Below are 20,983 nucleotides of genomic sequence, written 5' to 3'. Positions count from 1 at the left end.
AACACCTCCAGAGCTCCTTATAAGGCAACTAATGATGCAGCCATGTGAAAATGGATGCGGAAGCGTTTTGCGACCCATCGAAATTAGATTAGATTAATTGTATTGTCATCATATATAGTACAGCTCGGGCACCTGCCGCTGCACGCGCGCGCACACACACACACGCGCGCGCAACCCATGCAGTCCGCTCATGGTAGGCCCGACTCTGGCGGCCTTAATATGTGTACAGTACTGTACAGTACAGTATACACATATTAAGGCCGCCAGAGTCTTGTGTGCGCCAGTATGGCCTACGTGTCTAATGAATGAACAGTAGGCTTATATTATTCTAGTTACTTGTTTCATTAGGATTTAGTAGATACTATATATATGCTCTGCCTTACGTACAGTATAAGTACAGTCTGGCGCACACAAGACTTATGGAATATTAGTGCAGTCTATTTCCACGCGATTAGCTTTAGTTCTTATTTATTTATCCACTGTAATTTCAGTGTTGGTGTATAGGCTATATAGTGTATTTCAATATCAGTTTAATTGATTAATGATATATTCGAAGGAATGCAGGTTTATAGCTATATAAAACAAAGGTCTGTCCCATTGTATACCAATCAATGGGATATATTGCATGTTGACTTGCATTCTTTCAAATGTATAATTTAAATTAAAACAGATATGTAACAAATAATAAATACAAATTCCACAGAAGGCATTAAATAATTATTATTTTCAATCATTTCACAATAATTGCATAATTGTGTTTGAATATCTGAGTAATTAAAGTAATTATACATTTGTCCAAAATAGCTGGTTCAGATATGGTTAATCCAGCTGCCCTGTGATCAGATGAATCCATATTATTTATTTTTCCGAAATCAAATGCGTAATTTCTTATCGTACAAATATTGTCATATTTATTTTAATTATGATTAAATAATTAATTCCAAGGAGGCCTGTAGCGTTGACATGAAGGAATCACTATGAGAACACAGTCTGTCAAGTTAATAACATGTTCAATTAGTCAATCAATCATAAGTGTGCTCCTTATGATTGATTTGGGGAATCGCGCTACTAGCGCTAATATGTCTTAAATGGGCAGAAATCTGCCTAAGAGGAAATGTTTTGTCGTAAATCCGTTCGGGAATGAGACCCAATAAGAAGAGCAAGAAAAATCATCTTTGTCCCCACTCACCCAGCACACCATGTCTTCCAGCTGCTGCCCTCCGGGAGGCGCTACAGATCTCTGACCACCAAAACATCCCGCTTTAAAAACAGTTTCTTCCCCACTGCCACATGGACACTGAACTCTCTATAACAATCCCCCTAACTCTGCTGTTACGGACATCACTTGTGATGTTGTGGTTTTTGTATTTACGTATCTATGTATTTAACTGCATGTAGTATGTATTGTACGTGATGTTCCATGTTGGAACAATGTTATATGCACTGAAAACAAATTCCACCAGCCTGGCTGTGTGGTCATTAAATAATCTAATCTAATCTAATTAATAGCGGTGGAGTGTAATAATTCTCCTTTATGTGCTATAATTGTAAAATACATTAACAAAAATTGACCATGGTAAATGGTAAATGACTGCTTTTTTATATAGCGCTTTTATCCAAAGCGATTTACAATTTGTTCCTCACATTTTTACCCATTCACTCACACATTCACTCACACATTCACACACCGACGGCGGAGGAAACCGTGCAAGGTACCAACCGGCTCATCGGGAGCAGTTAGGGGTTAAGTGTCTTGCTCAAGGACACATCGACACACTGCCCGGGAGGAGCGGGAATTGAACCGAGAACCTCCGGATTGCCAGACGACTGCTCTACCTCTCGAGCCACTGTCGCCCCACATGCATGAAGTAGTTTAAGGGAAAAAACACAGGAAAAAGGGCTCGGTCCTTGGAAACGATCTCCGTAGAATACTGAATTCGAGGAGGACTTTGTAAAACAAGTATTTTAAAGATCCCATGAAATGTGAAAATGTGAGTCACTATGTGTCAAAGAATTCAGAAAAATTATTTCCATTGTTCAAACCTTTATTTATTGTCGAAAGGACAATTGAGGTCACTCACATTTTCAATGTCATCGAGACATACAGCCATTTGAATGCATACATTTTTTACAATATAATAATAATAAATATGAATAACTCTATCTATCTTATTACTCTATATTTTCATGCAGGGTCCAGAGTGCACCACAGCAATTCATATCAAATGAACATTGGCATAAAATCCCCCCCATGCTGCTATGATACAGAATTTCCCCAAGGGGATCAATAAAGGAATATCTTATCTTATCTTATCTTCAATCAGCATATAGTTGAGTTAAATTGCAGACATAAGAATAGGTATAAAAGACAATAAAAGTAGTGCAACGTAAACATGCAGACATAAGAATAGGTATAAAATAAGTACAATAACTACAATGTTGCTCGAAGGCATGTGAACCCCACCAGAAACAGCCAGTCCCCCAAACACCCCAAACAGGGGTACAGTTTGTTGAGTCTATTGAGTTTGTTGACTTTGTTTGTTGAGTCTGTTGACTCTGTTGAGTCTGTTTGTTGAGTTTGTTGAGTCTGTTGTTTTTAATTTGTTAATAATAATAATGAATTAATAATAATCCATTACATTTTATATAGCACTTTTCTCAGACTCAAAGCGCTCCCCACAATGTAGGGTGGAAATTGCCTCCTTCACCACCACTGCTGGTAGCACCCAACCTTGGGCTACGCAGGCTCAATGGCTGCCATACACTGGCACCAGGCACACATCACACTATAGTATAATGGCTGAACGGCTCAGTCAAGTCAAGTCAAGAGTCAAGAGTTTTATTTGTCACGGCATACAAGTATACAATGAAATGCGGGTGGTCTTGCCCGCAACGATGTGCAATACAGTGGTACAACATATAATAGAATCCAACAAAACAATATTGTGCAATAAACAGGTAACAGGTAACATGGTGTGACATCTCGGTATCTGTACATAGTTATTTACAGAGCATATAGGACATGCTAGGAGATAGGGATTGATATCAGCCAATTAAGGGGAAACGATGATTAGGTAGGTGGCCTTGATGTCTGTGCAGCTTTCTATTGTGGTGGTGGAGGTTAGGTGCACTTTAGTCTGCGTTTGTAAATAAGTAATGTTTTTTTTGTGTTGTTTTTTATGCTGTGCGTTTATGTGAATGTTGATTAGTGGTAGTTGAGCTATGGTTATAATTATATTGTCATTTCGGATGTATGGAGGCACTGTATGCTTGGTTAAAGTTGTGAATGGAGGTGTATTCATTCACATGTGATCCAGGGACGTAGCGAGGAGTGGGCTGTAATTGGTCGAGATACGTCACGTGGTGTCAGTGAAACAGTAAACAAGAAGTTGCGGGGAATTTGACAGCAGCGAAGGGAAACGAGTGAGGACTGGTGAGTGAATGTGTGTAAGCGATTTGTTTTAAGAATGATAGTATTATTGTGGTAGTTATTGATTGAATGTGTGTTTTGTTTCAAGGTTTGTAACCTGTTGGAGAAAAGAATTAAAACCGTTTTACAACTGAGTGGCATCCTGTCCATCCCTTCACCCCAGCAGCGGGAGTAAAGCTGCACAGTTACAAACCACGGGCGGCGGCAGAAGAGTGGCTGAAACGCGCCGTCAGACAAGGACAAAATAACCGAGGGATATGAGGTACTCCTGTGTCGTTGTAAATGGAATAACTCGCGCATCAGACCATACGGGTCAGCGAGCAGGAACTTTCACCTGGTTCAAATGCTGGTACAAGCATCTAACACAGCTAAGGAAGCTGACGCAGCTGAATGAGTGAATGAATGAAAACTTGGTTTGAGAGATGTCAGTGCCAACTTCAAATGCGATCAGGAGTAATGCCAAGCTACTGAAACTGGCTATCAAATAGCATACCAAAGCTAACGTGGACAAACAATGAAGGCAGTTGATTGTTTGTTTGAGCATTTTATTAACAGATTGGAGAGTGGGTGCAATACAGTGCAGCTCAGTGCGCACGGTTGCTGGGGGGATGTAGACCAGAGAGGACTTTCGTCTTGTTTACATCAGGGTCCCCCATCCAGTTGAGGATAAAAGCTATAGTTTGTTTACTAGCCCTGCGATGGTGCCAATCATATTATATGTATGCTGATTAGTAGCCCTCTAATTTCAAGACCTTTAGCTTAGTTTGAGTGTACCTGGGTGGCAAGCCGGCGGGAGAAGGTGAAACCTACTCCACTTTGTTTATTTGTATTGTTTTCCATTTTTGGGCGGTATCCCTGGGGGGACCTCTGGTGAGCCTGGTAACGCCGCTGAAGACTAGTTAGGCTAGGATAGTTAGGGAAGTAGCTTCTGAGCTAGTTTAGGCAGCTAGAGAGGGCGGAAGACACAAGGTAGATAAGGAGTTACGGGTACGCTCAATTAGGTTATTATTTATTAGGTTATTTATTATTACAATTATTTATTTTATGGTCAAATAAATAATAAATAAATAAAAATAAATGAAAATGGATCAATTAAAGAAAGAGAGGGCCAAAGTGAAGGCAGCTTTCACAAGAAAGGCCAACAGCATTTTGCGAATGGCGCCAACTATGCTGCGAGAGGAATTGAAAAGTGAGTAGAAATCCCTTTCTGAGGACGCAGAAAGGCTTCATGCAGCTAATTATGTGTGTGAGGCCTGTCTGATTGATGAAGCAGGCGACATGGAGGCTGTGGATGATAAAGCCAAAGCAGACTTGGAGAGGGTAACCATAGAGTGTGATACAACATTAAAAGAGGTGAAGCAGGCAATCCATTCCAACCTTTGGTCAAAATATGCAGAGACCGAGCTAAAAGCAGCCATTGGACGGGCAGAAAGAAGCTATGAAGGTGCGGGAGAAGTTAACCTGGAAACAATCACCTACGAAAATGGTAAAGAACAAGTCACACTCTTGGAATCTCTCATCACCAAGGCAGAAAGTCTGCTAGCTGTCTGGGAAGGGTGGATCCCTGAAGGCGCTGCGTGCGAGGTTAGAAAAAAGCTGCAAGTACTGGAGGACAAGAGAATTGACCTCTGGCGAAGGTGGGTGGTTGAATTCGGCAGGGTCCAGAAAGAGCAGGCTGATAGAGCCATTGAAATCAGGCTAAAGGCCGCCTCCGACATTGCAGAAGCTGAAAAAGGAGCCGCTGAGGCTGAAAGAAGAGCCGCCGAGACCAGGCTAAAGGCAGCCGAAGTTAGCGCTGGGTCTGAGGAGAGGGCCGCAGATGCCAGAGAAAAGGCAGCTGAGATCCAGTTGGTAATGGCAGAGGCCGCCGCAGAAGAGCGTGCCGAGCTGGCTAAGGCGCAGCGGAAAGCATGGGAGGTAGCACACAGCGCTAGCATAGCAAGCCTGGAAGCGGGAGGCTCACAAGCAGCAGCCATACAGAGAGTTCGCCTTCACCCAATACAGCTACCAAAGTTCAATGGTTGCATGAGAGACTTTCACTGTTGGCGAAGAGACTGGGAAAACCTCCAGCGACAGGGAGATCCATCTGGGTCAGCCGAAGTAAAGAAATTCCAGCTCCTAGACAGTGTGGAGGAGAGAATCATCAATGGCGTTAGGCTCTCAAGCTACGACACAGCTCATGATATGTTTAGGGTCCTTGAAAACCGGTTCGGGAATAAGACCACCATCGCCATTCAGATAATTGAAGAGTTGGAGAAGTTGCCGGTGGCAAAAGGTAACCAGCCGAGAAAAACAATAGAGCTCATCCAAGCTGTTGAGAAGGCCCTTACTGACCTGACAGACTTAGGAAATATTGGAGCTATAAATAATCCACTTGTTATCAAAGCTATTGAAAGCAAACTGCCTGAATGTGAGCTGAGGAGCTGGCTCACCTTTAAAGCTGCACCTGTGAACAATGTCACCCCTGAAGGCCACTTTGACGCTCTCCTAAAATTCTTAAAAAATGAAGAAGTAGTCCTTGAGGCGTTGGTGCAGCTAAGACCCTCAGAAGTGTTCGAGAAGCCAAGCAAGCCAGAGTGGAAGACGTTCACACGAGCAACAGGAATGGTTGCGACTGGAGAAGAATGCAGCGTGTGTGGAGATGAGGAGCACGGAGGCAAAATGTTCTTCTGCAAAAGGTTCAAAGCGCTCAGTCTGGCTGAAAAGAGAGACGTCGTCGAAAGGAATGAAGCCTGCCAGAGATGTTTGACATCCCATCAGAGGGATGGAGAATGCAGCGACAGGTTCCTTTGCAGGAAGTGCTGCCAAAAGGGAGAGACCTCCGACCACCACTACCTCATGTGCTCTGCAGAAGGAGGGCAAAAAGGAGAGGAGAGGAGAATGGGAAGACAAAGGGTGGAAACAAGCGGCGTAAACACAGGAACACTCTCAGAAGAGCAACAGAAGGCACTTGCTAACGTCTCCCCCGAAGCAGCGGACCAGATTTTAAGGGCATTCACCAACCAAACAACAGTGTCAATGAGCACAAGCAGTAAGGGTGGTAGTCTCCGTGGAAAAAATGGCCTGAGGGAGCATCCTGTGCTTATGATGATCATGGAGGTCATGACAAACGGAGGGCAAACTATTGGGACCCTAGTAGACCTTGCGTCCGACACCAACTACATAACCCACCAAGCTGCCAAAAGACTCAGACTGAGAGGGGAGAAGATAACGTTGGTTGTGCATGGAGTTGGTGGGATGAAAGTGAGAGTCAAGACAGAAAGGTACCTGCTCAAGGTCAGGATGCGTATTTCAGAGGACACATGGAGTCCCCACCAGATAGTCTGTTATGGCCTGGATGAAATCGCCCGAGCAGGCAGAGTCGTCAGCCCGAAGCAGCTTAAAAGATTCTTCCCAGAAGTCAAAACGGAGGAGCTGGTCCGGCCAGAGAAGATCGAGCTCTTGATCAGCCACCGGGAGGGTCGGCTTGCTCCACAGCGGATGAAGAGAGTGGGAGATCTGGTGCTGTGGGACGGCCCGCTAGGGAAGACTGTGGGGGGAACGCACCCTGATCTGTTTGAGGAGATGGAGATGTCAATCCACAACTCTAAGACTCATTTTGCACACTCTATGAGAGCAAAAGCGATCACGGTGGAGGAGATCTCCTGCGAGCTGGTAAACACCAAAAGAAAAAGGGCTCAGAAACTGGACAAGGTCACGAGAGGAGTGGAAGATATCCTCCCCGCTGGAGGCTTCTCTCTCAAGCCATGGGTTCAGTCCGGTCAAAGTGGGAGGCGTGAAAGAAGTCAGCCCAAGCAATCTGGTGAGGTTTCGAGTCTGGCGCTCGAGACCCTGGTGTTGCCCAATGCCAGAGAGGCTGTGTGTAAGGTTCAGCAGCTTGGCCAAGCTCTGTGGGGGGGCCATCAGCTGGGTCCGCCGAGCGGTGAACAAGTGGCGAATCCGAGGTGGAGCCATAGAGAGAGCAGAGTGGGAGGCCAAGCACTTGATGCAAGCAAAGAGTGTGCTGATAAAGATTTGTCAATTTTGTCGCTAACCATGGCTGAGAAATGTGTTGCATTAGAGGAAGAAAAGGCCTCTTTACATACTATGATGAAACGGTCACAAGAAAGTCATCAGTCTGAGATTAATTCTTTAAAAAGTGAATTGGATAAAGTATCAGCACAGTTGCAAATGACTGAGTACAGTCTTGAGGAGAGAGAGAAGATCCACCATGATGAGTGTGAAGGGGCCTCTGCCCTGAAGGGGAAAGGGGGAAAGTGGAGCATCTCCACGTACAGTTCCATAAAGAGTCAGATAAAGTGAGAGAGGCAGTTAACAAACATCATTGTCTACACAATGAATTGCAAGCCAAAGATGAGCAAATCAACTGCATCAACGTTCAAATAAGTCAAAGAAAGGAATTACTTGCTGGACTCGGTCAACAGCTGAAGGAGAATGATGCAGCCATTGCCCATGTCATGGATTCTGCCTCAATTGAAAGGCTGAAACATGCTGAAGAGAACAATGGTCTAATAGCACAGTTGGGAAGAATGGAATATGAGCACAGAAGCTCTCTGAAACAGCTGGAAACTACAACAGCCTGTTAGCAATGGAACTGAGATTTCAGTTTCACAGAATAAATGGAAGACATTACATCTCAAACTCAAGCTGTAACAAAATAAATATGTGACATTTTTGTCCTTGAAGGGGCATTTCTTCATCTTCAAAAAGAGGGTCTGTCCTCGAAGCATGGGAGCTTGGGGCCGCTTCCGAGAACTTTGTTTGGCAGCTAAAAAGGGAGTAGCATTCCCTGAGTCAACTCTGAACAGACTTGTGTCCACCACCAAGGGAGAGTGTTTATCTGTTGTGGTCTCCTTGGGTCTAAAGACCAGGATACCAAGTGGGAGGTGTGCAGCTTTCTATTGTGGTGGTGGAGGTTAGGTGCACTTTAGTCTGCGTTTGTAAATAAGTAATGTTTTTTTTGTGTTGTTTTTTATGCTGTGCGTTTATGTGAATGTTGATTAGTGGTAGTTGAGCTATGGTTATAATTATATTGTCATTTCGGATGTATGGAGGCACTGTATGCTTGGTTAAAGTTGTGAATGGAGGTGTATTCATTCACATGTGATCCAGGGACGTAGCGAGGAGTGGGCTGTAATTGGTCGAGATACGTCACGTGGTGTCAGTGAAACAGTAAACAAGAAGTTGCGGGGAATTTGACAGCAGCGAAGGGAAACGAGTGAGGACTGGTGAGTGAATGTGTGTAAGCGATTTGTTTTAAGAATGATAGTATTATTGTGGTAGTTATTGATTGAATGTGTGTTTTGTTTCAAGGTTTGTAACCTGTTGGAGAAAAGAATTAAAACCGTTTTACAACTGAGTGGCATCCTGTCCATCCCTTCACCCCAGCAGCGGGAGTAAAGCTGCACAATGTCAGAGACCTGATTGGGACTTTGGCCAGGAACGTCTTTGCGATAGGCGCCCTGGGTTCTTTAACGACCAAATTCAGTCCGGACCTCGGTTTAGCATCTCATCCGAAGGCTGCCACTCGCAGCTGTACAGTGTCCCTATCGCGTGAATACTTTACCCAAGGCAGTTGTCCTTCCGCGTTCGGTTTGCGCGCCCTGATTGGCCTCTCAGCGCCCAATCGACTATCGTATCTGTCTATATTAACGGCTCGCTAGTTCTGCCTCTACTAACAGCCTGCATTATCCAATTCATATCAATCCTCTCTATATTAACGTGATTCCATCAACACAACATAAATGTTCAAAACACGACAAGACCATTTGCATCACTTCCCGCGGTTCTTGACACTTATTCTACCAGTAGTGCGGTAGTTGTTGCCACGGTCGGTATTGGGTCTTTGGGTGAATACTTCATTGGCGGGGAAGAAAAACACTGATAGCGGGGTATGGACCGTCCCACGAGCCCCAGACCACCGTCTCGCGAGCCCCAGACCACCGTCCCGTGAGCCCCAGACCACCGCCCCACAAGCCCCAGACCACCGTCCCGCGAGCCCCAGACCACCGCCCCGCGAGCCCCAGACTCTGGGGAGCCTCTGGGGCTCGCGGGACGGTGGTCTGCGGCTCGCGGGATGGTCCACACCCCGCTATCAGTGTTCTTTTTCCCCGCCAATGAAGTATTCACCCAAAGAGTCAAAGACCCGTGGCAACAACTACCGCACTACCGGTAGAATAAGTGCCGAGAACCGTGGGAAGTGATGCAAACTGTCTTGTCGTGTTGATGCACGGTGATAGTAGTACGAGCGAGTAGTTAGGCGATAGTAGGGCTAACGTGATTGGGCGCTGAGAGGCCAATCAGGGCGCGCAAACCGAACGCGGAAGGACAACTGCCTTGGGTAAAGTATTCACGCGTCCCTATCACCGTAACAGGGGCATTGTTACTGACTAGTCCAGAGGACAGAGTGCCCCCTGCTGGACAACAACACCACTTTCCGACAATGGCCATGACCGGGGCTCGAACTGGTGATCTTCCAATCACGAGTCCAGAGCTCTATTCATGTAGCCACGCTGCCGGACAATTTGTGAAATCGCTGTTGATTTGTGCCTATGCACTATTGTGTGTATTGATGCCTATTGTGGCAACCCCAAGCCACCCCTGGGCTTGGTGATTGATGGACGTTACGTAGCGACCTAATGGCTGGGCGCTGCCCATGTTTGGGCGTCCGCTTCCGGACGCACCTGTCGCTAGAGGATCATCAGGAGTGATTATCGAATCACGGCGCGGTGTGCCTGTTGAGGAGGGGGGACTTAATGGAGCCGAGGAGCCCCCTCTCACTCTCCCGTAGCAGCGCAAGGCGACAGGCCACAGAGCGGAGACGCCGCCCGGCCGACAGATTAATGCCCGAAAGCGATTATTATTTAGTAGAAAATAAAGAGCATGATTTTGGGAACTGCAACCTATCTGTGTGTTGTTTATTCTGCCACCCCTACACCTGGAATTGCCACAGTGGTGGAGAATGCGGGCATAGTCTACTGGCAATAAGGGGTGCAGAAAAAATGACGATAAACTTTATAGAAATAGAAAAAAGAAAAAAAAAGAAAAAAGAATAAAAGGAAAAAAAAATATATATATATAAAAGGAAAAAAAAATATATAATAACGAATATATATATATAATAACGAAAAGAAGCATGGACGCGCTGGTGCAGCAGCTCGTACAGGCGAACCTGGAACAACAGGCCCGGCATGAAGAGGCCCTACAAGAACAGAGGAAACAGACAGGGATGATCCACGCGGAGCTCCAGCGGATGGCCTCTCACGGGCGGGACGAAGGGCTCACAGGGACACGGCCTAACCCCGGGCGCTTCATCCCCAAGCTGACGGAGCAGGAGGATGTAGAAGCCTATCGCCTAGCGTTTGAGCGCACCGCCGGCCGGGAGGGCTGGCCAGAGGAGGACTGGGGGGTTGGACTAATGCGCAAAAGGCCTACCAGGACCTGCCACCGGGGCAAGCCGATCACTACACCCGGCTAAAGCAAGATATTTTGGCCCGCTACGGCCATAGTCTGCAGTCCCGTGCGCAGCGGTTTCATGACTGGGTGTATGACGCACAGGCCTCTCCGCGCTCCCAGATGCACGACTTAGTCCGCATAAGCCGAGCCTGGCTAATGACCGACCCCGCAGGGCCCATGGTCTTGGAACGTATTGTTATGGACTGCTTTGTTAGAGCCCTCCCTTATGACACAAAGAAACAGGCGAGGCAGGCGGATCCCCGCTCCGTGGAGCAGCTAGTGAACATGGTGGAGGCCCACCAAGTAACACAGGAGTTACTCAAAGGGGGCCGAGGGGAAAAGCCAGAGCGACTAAGAACGAGGAGGGGTCCAGACGAGCCCAGCCCAAGGGGCCGGGTAGGGAATGCAGGTGATCCCGAACTACCCCGAAAAAGGCCGCTGTTTGACCAGGACCAAAGACGCTGCTATGACTGCGACAAGCCAGGGCATCTCTCATGGAACTGCCCAGGCCGGGATGTGTCCATGCCATCGGTGGCAGCTTCAGACCCCCGCGGTAAACCATGCAATTATGGTGCAGCCTGTTGGGCCCATAAGGAAACATCAGCAACACTTTTACCTGTGCGCGTCAACGACAAAGATGCAGTAGCGCTCCTGGACTCGGGTAGCGTCATAACGCTGGTTCAGCCCCATTTGGCACACTGCGACGCAGAGGCTCCGCAAGTGTCCGTGTCCTGTGTTCACGGAGACACAGAATTGTATCCCACAGCGCAGATCACCCTGACAACCACCAAGGGGGTCTGCTCGATGACGGCCGGCGTGATACCTAACCTGCCGGTAGCGCTGCTGATTGGACGAGACTGCCCCCTGTATTGTCAGCTGTGCTCAGCCGTCATCTCCCCACGCACCCCACCCTCCATGGGTAAACCGAGGAAGAGGAAAGGATTACGTCAGCCGAAGGTGTGTACTCTGAATGTAACAGGGAGTGAGACTGAGACTGCATCAGATGTGGGTGAAGACGCGCCGGAGCCCCAAGCGGGCCCCGAGACGGATAGCGGCGACGAGGACCCATTTGCGGAGTTCCCCCAGGTGGACGAGGTGGGGAGGGACCTGGCGGGTCAGTTTGGAAAGCCCCAGCTGGAAGACCCAAACCTAACGCAGGCCCGTGCGAATATCAAAACCGTGGATGGAAATCCAGTGGAGGGGGTGAGTAACCTGTTATATCCTCACTTTGCAATAAAAAGACAGCTGCTGTACCAAGTCGTAAAAAAGAATGATGAGGTTAAAGAACTATTGCTGGTGCCAAAATTCTTTATTCCCACTGTACTCCAGCTAGCGCATTAGCATATCCTCGGAGCGCACCTGGGCGTGGACAAAACCATGGAGCGCATAAAGGAGCGTTTCCATTGGCCGGGCATGAAGAGAGCGGTAGAGGACTACTGCAGGATCTGCCCAGAGTGTCAACGCGCAGCACCAAAGGTACACTATAAAAATCCTCTGATCCCATTGCCCATCATTGAGACCCCGTTCTCAAGAATTGCCCTCGACGTGGTGGGCTCACTAGTCAAATCATCCCGAGGCCACCAGTATATACTGGTAATCATAGACTATGCAACACGTTACCCCGAAGCCATCCCGTTACGCATGGTGACGGCCAAAATCGTGGCACGGGAGCTATTTCATCTGTTTAGTCGGGTGGGAATTGCCGACTCCATTCTCACTGATCAGGGCTCGTGCTTTATGCCGCGGGTCATGAAAGAAATGTGCAAACTAATGAAAGTGGAACAGCTGCGAACCTCCATATACCATCCACAGACGGATGGGCTGTGCGAACGTTTTAACAAAACACTGAAAAGCATGCTAAGCAAGGTGATGGAGAAGGATGGGAAGAATTGGGATCAGTTGTTGCCCTTTCTGATGTTCTCTGTGCGTGAGGTCCGACAGGCTTCCACTGGCTTCTCGCCATTTGAGCTGCTCTACGCCCGTAAGCCGCGGGGTCTCCTGGACATCGCAAAGGAGATTTGGGAGGAACAGCCGTCGCCCCACCGGTCTCTCATAGAGCATGTGCAGGTGATGAGAGACAGGATGAAGGCGCTCTGGCCGGTGGTGAGAGAACATATGCAACAGGCCCAAGATGCACAGAAGCGCATTTATGACCGGGGTGCACAGCCATGGGAGTTTAATGTGGGGGACCGGGTCCTCGTACTGGTTCCGACAGCAGAGTGTAAATTCCTAGCCAAATGGCATAATCGGAAAAGTGGGTCCCGTCAACTACAAGGTCCACCAGCCCGACCGTAGGAAGCATCGACAGTTATACCATGTTAACCTGTTAAAGAAATGGCATGCCCGGGATGTGTTGCTCTCGCCCCCCCCTCTCCCCCCTTTGGCGCAGCAGGTGGCAGAGGCGGCCGATGTTCCCATCGGGGAACAATTGTCCCCGACCCAACGGCAGGAGCTTCGGGAGCTGGTCCAACAGAACCGGGACGTGTTTTCGGCCACGCCGGGCCGCACCACATTGGCCCAGCACCACATTATCACCAGCCCGGGAGACAAGGTAAAGCTGAAGCCCTATCGTATCCCAGAGGCAAAAAGAGAGGGCGTAAGAAGAGAAGTGCGGGTCATGCTGGAGATGGGAGTAATTGAAGAGTCTCATAGCGGGTGGTCTAGTCCTATTGTTTTAGTGCCGAAACCCGACTCAACAACCAGATTCTGTAATGATTTCAGGAAGCTTAATGACATTTCGAAGTTTGATGCCTATCCCATGCCTAGAGTGGATGAGCTCATCGATAGACTGGGCCAGGCCAGGTTCATCACAACACTAGATTTAACGAAGGGTTATTGGCAAGTCCCTCTGTCCCCCGCCTCGAGGGAGAAGACAGCTTTCTCCACCCCAGACGGGCTGCATGGGGCGCCATCTACCTTTCAGAGGCTGATGGACAGAGTACTACGGCCCCATCGGGACTATGCAGCCGCATATCTCGACGGCATAATCATTCATTCGTCAGATTGGGACTCCCACCTCCAAAAGGTGAGGGTGGTGTTAGGTGCACTCCGGGAGGCGGGTCTCACCACCAACCCAAACAAATGCAGACTGGGACTAGAAGAGGCAGAGTACCTGGGGTTCACAATAGGCCGGGGCAATGTAAAACCACAGAAAAGGAAAATTGATGCAATAAGGGAGTGGCCTCGCCCTTTAACCAAGAAGCAGGTCAGGACATTTAATGGGCTAGCAAGCTATTATAGGAGGTTTATCTCTAACTTTGCTGCTCGCGCTGCTCCCCTCACAGATCTGACCCAGGCGTGGCGGCCGTTCACGGTGAAGTGGACACCGGAGGCGGAGGCGGCGTTCGAGGACCTCAGGACGGCCCTCTGTTCGGGACCGGTGCTGGTCTCCCCGAACTTCGATAAGGAGATGACGGTACAGACAGATACATCAGAGGTGGGACTGGGGGCGGTCCTCTCCCAGCATCTGGAGGGTGAGGAACATCCAATCTTATTTGTGAGCAGGAAGCTACTGCCACACGAGCGCAACTATTCTGCAGTGGAGCGCGAAGGTCTGGCAATTAAGTGGGCACTGGAGACGCTCCGTTATTATCTGCTGGGGAGGCGCTTCACGCTGGTGACGGATCACGCTCCCCTCGTCTGGATGGCCAAGACAAAAAGGGGACCAATGCCAGGGTGACTCGATGGTTTCTGGAGTTACAGTCATTTAACTTTTCTGTCATCCACAGGTCCGGGGTGGCGCATGGCAACGCAGACGCCCTCTCCAGGAAGGATGCCTGTTGGGCGTCGGACGCTCTTCCCCGACGGTCGGAGCTGGAGGGGGGGTACTGTGGCAACCCCAAGCCACCCCTGGGCTTGGTGATTGATTGACGTTACGTAGCGACCCAATGGCTGGGCGCTGCCCATGTTTGGGCGTCCGCTTCCGGACGCACCTGTCGCTAGAGGATCATCAGGAGTGATTATCGAATCACGGCGCAGTGCGCCTGTTGAGGAGGGGGGACTTAATGGAGCCGAGGAGCCCCCTCTCAATCTCCCGTAGCAGCGCAAAGCGACAGGCCACAGAGCGGAGACGCCGCCCGGCCGACAGATTAATGCCCGAAAGCGATTATTATTTAGTAGAAAATAAAGAGCATGATTTTGGGAACTGCAACCTGTCTGTGTGTTGTTTATTCTGCCACCCCTACACCTGGAATTGCCACACTATGTGAGCTCTTTCTGTTGTTGTTGTTGTTGTTGTTGTTGTTGTTGTTGTTGTTGTTGTTGGTGGTGGTGGTGGTGGTGGTGGTGTTGTTGTTGTTGTTGTTGTTGTTGTTGTTGTTGTTGTTGTTGTTGTTGTTGTTGTTGCTGTTGTTGTTGTTTAGATTTAGACTGTACTACCTGCCCTGGTCTGTGCAGCAACACGGGTTGTTTTTAAATGTGCTTTATGAATACATTTGACTCAACTTGACCTCACTTGGCTTCACAAACCAAGGCCCAGGTGCTACGTGGGCTTTTACAACAGTAACAAACCCTGTGCCAGAGTGTTTGCTAGTAACAGCAGGCCCCCTCGGTTTGTCTCTAGGATTACAATGGCCAGAGTCCAGAAAGCAGCTTTTTTCCTGGCTCATGTTTCAAGCCATTGAATGTTTCCAGTAGAGGAGAAAGGAGCTGTTAGAGAGACACCCTCCTTCATTATGTTTTACCACAATGCCAGCTAATTACTAGTTCCTAGTACATCATCAGAACATCCACCGTGGTCTTGACTGGCATTTTCCCACCTCCCCAAAAGATCTCATCATTTATAGCCTGGAAACCAGGGGTGTAAAAAGTACCCAGAAATTATACTTAAGTGAAAGTATGGGTACCGTCTCAAGATCTCACTCAAGTAAAAGTCGGAGTATCTGGCTAAAAACACACTTGAGTAAAAGTAAAAAGGTTTCTGCTTTTAAATGTACTTAAGTACTAAAACTAACTAACTTTTTTTCTGACTGTCTATTCTACTGATAGCAGGTGTTTAATCAAAGATCCCTGCTTTCTAGTCATGGACCAATCAGCATGGGTAGGGTATGGGGCTATGGGCGGGTTCATTTTCCACTAACGTTAATTACTGTGTATTACTGTACATTACTGTGTATTACTGTGTATTACTGTACATTAATGTGTATTACTGTGTATTACTGTCCATTACTGTGTATGACTGTCCATTACTGTGTATTACTGTGTATTACTGTGTATTACTGTGTATTACTGTGCATTACTGTGTATTACTGTCCATTACTGTGTATCACTGTGTATTACTGTGTATTACTGTACATTACTGTGCATTACTGTGTATTACTGTACATTACTGTGTATTACTGTGTATCACTGTGTATTACTGTACATGACTGTGTATTACTATGCATTACTGTGTATTACTGTGTATTACTGTCCATTACTGTGTATTACTGTGCATTACTGTGTATTACTGTACATTACTGTGTATACTGTGTATTACTGTGTATTACTGTACATTACTGTGTATTACTGTACATTACTGTGTATTATTGTGTATTACTGTGTATTACTGTACATTACTGTGTATTACTGTGTATTATTGTGTATTACTGTGTATTACTGTGTATTATTGTACATTACTGTGTATTACTGTACATTACTGTCCATTACTGTGTATTACTGTGTATTACTGTGTATTACTCTGCATTACTGTGTATTACTGTGTATTACTGTGTATTACTGTACATTACTGTGTATTACTGTGCATTACTGTGTATTACTGTGTATTACTGTACATTACTGTGTATTACTGTGCATTACTGTGTATTACTGTGCATTACTGTGTATTACTGTGTATTACTGTGCATTACTGTGTATTACTGTACATTACTGTGTATTACTGTGTATTACTGTGTATTATTGTGTATTACTGTGTATTACTGTGTATTACTGTGCATTACTGTGTATTACTGTGTATTACTGTACATTGCTGTGTATTACTGTGTATTACTGTGTATTACTGTACATGACTGTGTATTACTATGCATTACTGTGTATTACTGTGTATTACTGTACATTACTGTGTATTACTGTGCATTACTGTGTATTACTGTACATTACTGTGTATTACTGTGTATTACTGTGTATTACTGTACATTACTGTGTATTACTGTACATTACTGTGTATTATTGTGTATTACTGTGTATTACTGTACATTACTGTGTATTACTGTGTATTATTGTGTATTACTGTGTATTACTGTGTATTACTGTGTATTACTGTACATTACTGTGTATTACTGTGTATTACTGTGTATTACTGTCCATTACTGTGTATTACTGTGTATTACTGTGTATTACTGTACATTACTGTGTATTACTGTGCATTACTGTACATTACTGTGTATTACTGTGTATTACTGTACATTACTGTGTATTACTGTGTATTACTGTGTATTATTGTGTATTACTGTGTATTACTGTGTATTACTGTGCATTACTGTGTATTACTGTGTATTACTGTACATTGCTGTGTATTACTGTGTATTACTGTGTATTACTGTACATTACTGTGTATGACTGTATATTATTGTACATTACTGTGTATTACTGTGTATTACTGTGTATTACTGTGCATTACTGTGTATTACTCTGTATTACTGTACATTGCTGTGTATTACTGTGTATTACTGTGTATTACTGTACATTACTGTGTATTACTGTGTATTACTGTACATTACTGTGTATGACTGTATATTATTGTACATTACTGTGTATTACTGTGTATTACTGTACATTACTGTGTATGACTGTATATTATTGTACATTACTGTGTATTACTGTGTATTACTGGGCAGAAATGGAATGAAATAAGGTTTTCAATTATTCACTTTTGAGCATAAAACATTTAAACTATGTGCCCAGCCCTATCCCAAAGCTGTGTGTGTGTGTGTGTGTGTGTGTGTGTGTGTGTGTGTGTGTGTGTGTGTGTGTGTGTGTGTGTGTGTGTGTGTGTGTGTGTGTGTGTGTGTGTGTGTGTGTGTGTGTGTGTGTGTGTGTGCGTGTGTGTGCGTGTGTGTGTGCCGTGTGTGTGTGTGTGTGTGTGTGCGACATTTAACAAAACAAACATTTCTGTAAGCGGATTTCCATGCAGGCTGGAGGGGGATTATGTGATCGGTTGTGTGTGTGTGTGTGTGTGTGTGTGTGTGTGTGTGTGTGTGTGTGTGTGTGTGTGTGTGTGTGTGTGTGTGTGTGTGTGTGTGTGTGTGTGTGTGTGTGTGTGTGTGTGTGTGTGTGTGTGTGTGTGTGTGTGTGAGTCCCCCTGCCCTTCTCTCTCCGTCCACGGGCTACTGTATATCTCGCAAACTACAAGGCCAATCGATTTGATCGGTGGATTGATTCTGGTTGTGACCCTGTGACCTTTCCTCTAGCGCCACCATGAGGCCAAACTTTCAATTGTAGAATCTCTAATACCTTTTCGCTTGAATCTGAATAATTTGTACTATAGGAAAAACATTTCCCCCCCCGCCACACACACACACACACACACACACACACACACACACACACACACACACACACACACACACACACACACACACACACACACACACACACTCACCGCAGGGAGTGGACTCCTCTCTCCACAGTTCACCCCGCCGATGAGGACCATGTTGGGCATGAGCGGCTTGGGCCACTCGAAGGTGAAGTCGTACCGGAGCAGCCAGATGGCCCCGTGACCCAGCAGGTCCCCGTAGGTCATGCCCGCCCCCAGGTACCTGCCGGTCAGCTCGTCGAAGCTGGCGTACATGACGCGGCAGAGGTACGACTCCACCACCTCCATCAGCGCGTTCCGGACCCTGTGGAGGAAGTCCATCCGGTCGGTGTTGCCCGAGTACAAGCGGGGCACGGAGGACAGAGGCCTGGGGCACTGGGCGGCCCGCTCGTCCAGCGCACAGGGGATGCCGCGGAGGAAGTAGACGGCGGGGATGGAGAAGGTCTCCGCCAGGATGGAGCCGCAGGGCAGGAAGGGGTCCGTCAGCACCAGGTCGAAGCCCTGGCCGCGCAGCCTCTCCATGAGCGCCGGGTCGTACAGCAGTGCCTCGCAGCCGCGCACCTGCATCGACGTGAAGTTGATCAGCCGCTCCACGTTGACGAACAGGTCCATGAGCCGCGGGGTCTTGGTGAACACGCTCTCCTTCAGCGCGTCCATGTTGGCGGCCAGCTGGGCCGCGGTGTAGGGGACCCGGAACACCTCGGTGCGGACGCCGCCGGAGCCCTGGATCAGGATGCTGGTCTCGGGCATCAGGATCACCACGTGGTGGCCCCGCCGGGCCAGCTCTCTCACCAGGATCCTCATGCTGAGCCAGTGGCTCCCGTCCACAGGCATGACCAGGACCCTCCCCCCCTCCACGGGCCCCGCGCACAGCCAGGCGGCCAGCAGCAGCAGCCCCAGCACAGGAACAACCCACACCCCCCGGCCCATACCTCCTCTCTGCACAGCAAGCCTGTGGTTGTGGAAGGAGACACTTCCTCCCCAAGAGCGAGGAGAGGCTTGTTGTAAAGAAGAGGGGCCGGCCTGTGAGCCGCTGTGGGGGCGGACCGTAAAGAAGGGGGCCGGCCTGCGAGCCGCTGTGGGGGCGGACCGTAAAGAAGGGGGCCGGCCTGCGAGCCGCTGTGGGGGCGGGCCGTTACATAACCGTGGGAAGTCAGGAAGTGCAGCGGGCCTCCCTGTGGAGTTTGGGGGTAAAGTCTAGTGGTTGTGTTGTCTCCAGTTAATCATTCTCTTATGGCTGTTATTATCATAGAACCTTGACATCATCTCTTTATATATGTATCCGTGTATAGCTTTATTCATCCGGGTTAGACTCTCGAGGTAAAGGTTTTCAGCAGAGACCTACAGTGGCTGGAATCACTTTCCCCGTATTTCATTACACAACGTGTGCAGTAACATTTTACAGGCAAGTACTATGACTCACCCCCCCCCCCCCCCAGCCCCCATAGGAACTAAAGAACAAGTTAGCATATTAGAATATTCCCATTCTCTCTTCAATTCTCTCTTCAACTCTCTCTTCAATTCTCATAATGGGTTGTGCCAACTGATATTAACAGACATTTCACTCCAGATCCTCACTGGATTGTCAGATATACCGCTGTGGCACTACAGTAGATCACGCTACAGGCGACATGAAGTGGCTCTTTTAGGGTTTCCTGAGACAGAGGCACACGATGGTACAAACAAAGACATTTATTGAAGAAATGTGGCAAGATGCTACAAGCCAGAGCAGATTGTATGTATTGTCTGGACAAAGGATCTCCTCGTGTGCGTGTGTGCGTGCGTGTGTGTGTGTGTGTGTGTGTGTGTGTGTGTGTGTGTGTGTGTGTGTGTGTGTGTGTGTGTGTGTGTGTGTGTGTGTGTGTGTGTGTGTGTGTGTGTGTGTGTGTGTGTGTGTGTGTGAGAGAGTGAGGATGGCACATTTAACCTGTGCACATTGATAATATTATTATTATTATTATTATTATTATTATTATTATTATTATTATTATTATTATTATTATTATTATTATTATTATTATTATTATTATTATTATTATTATTATTATTATTATTATTATTATTATTATTATTATTATTATTATATAGCTATATTATTATTATTATTATTATTATTATTATTATTATTATTATTATTATTATTATTATTATTATTATTATTATTATTATTATTATTATTATTATTATTATTATTATTATTATTATTATTATTATTATTATTATTATTATTATTATTATTATTATTATTATTATTATTATTATTATTATTATTATTATTATTATTATTATATAGCTATAGCAGTAAAGCAGAGTTATGAATGAGTTTGAAGGCTGATTGAAAGCCTGCTTATCACTGGTGTTTAGAGTCAAATTGAGACTCAAAATTACACATGCAGCCCTTTGTATCCCTGTGTGTACAGAGGGAGAATTCTTGTTTCAGCCGTATTCCTGCATAAATTAACGTAGAGGTCATTCCGTCGACTGCAAGCGGTGGCCACGCAACAGAGCTTGGATTATCTCATGTTTCGTGCAAAATCTGTCCCATTAACTTTGGTCCCGCCCTCTCT

At 46.7% G+C, this 20,983-nt stretch overlaps 1 protein-coding gene across 1 annotated transcript in view; it reads right to left on the bottom strand.

The window, feature by feature from the left end:
- The window catches only part of LOC311229290 (UDP-glucuronosyltransferase-like), a 29,457-nt gene extending 10,086 nt beyond the window's left edge, over positions 1-19,371 (bottom strand). The window contains exon 1 of the mRNA XM_084315363.1: positions 18,483-19,371. Coding sequence (XP_084171489.1) covers positions 18,483-19,346 — 864 coding nt within the window. The 5' untranslated portion in view covers positions 19,347-19,371. The remainder of the gene's footprint in view (positions 1-18,482) is intronic.
- Between the last annotated feature and the right edge of the window lie 1,612 nt (positions 19,372-20,983).

The sequence above is a fragment of the Notolepis coatsorum genome (assembly GCF_963971535.1).
Source record: "Notolepis coatsorum genome assembly, chromosome: 5".
In the NCBI taxonomy this organism is placed as follows: domain Eukaryota; kingdom Metazoa; phylum Chordata; class Actinopteri; order Aulopiformes; family Paralepididae; genus Notolepis; species Notolepis coatsorum.
This window is presented reverse-complemented; position numbering and strand designations above follow the sequence as displayed.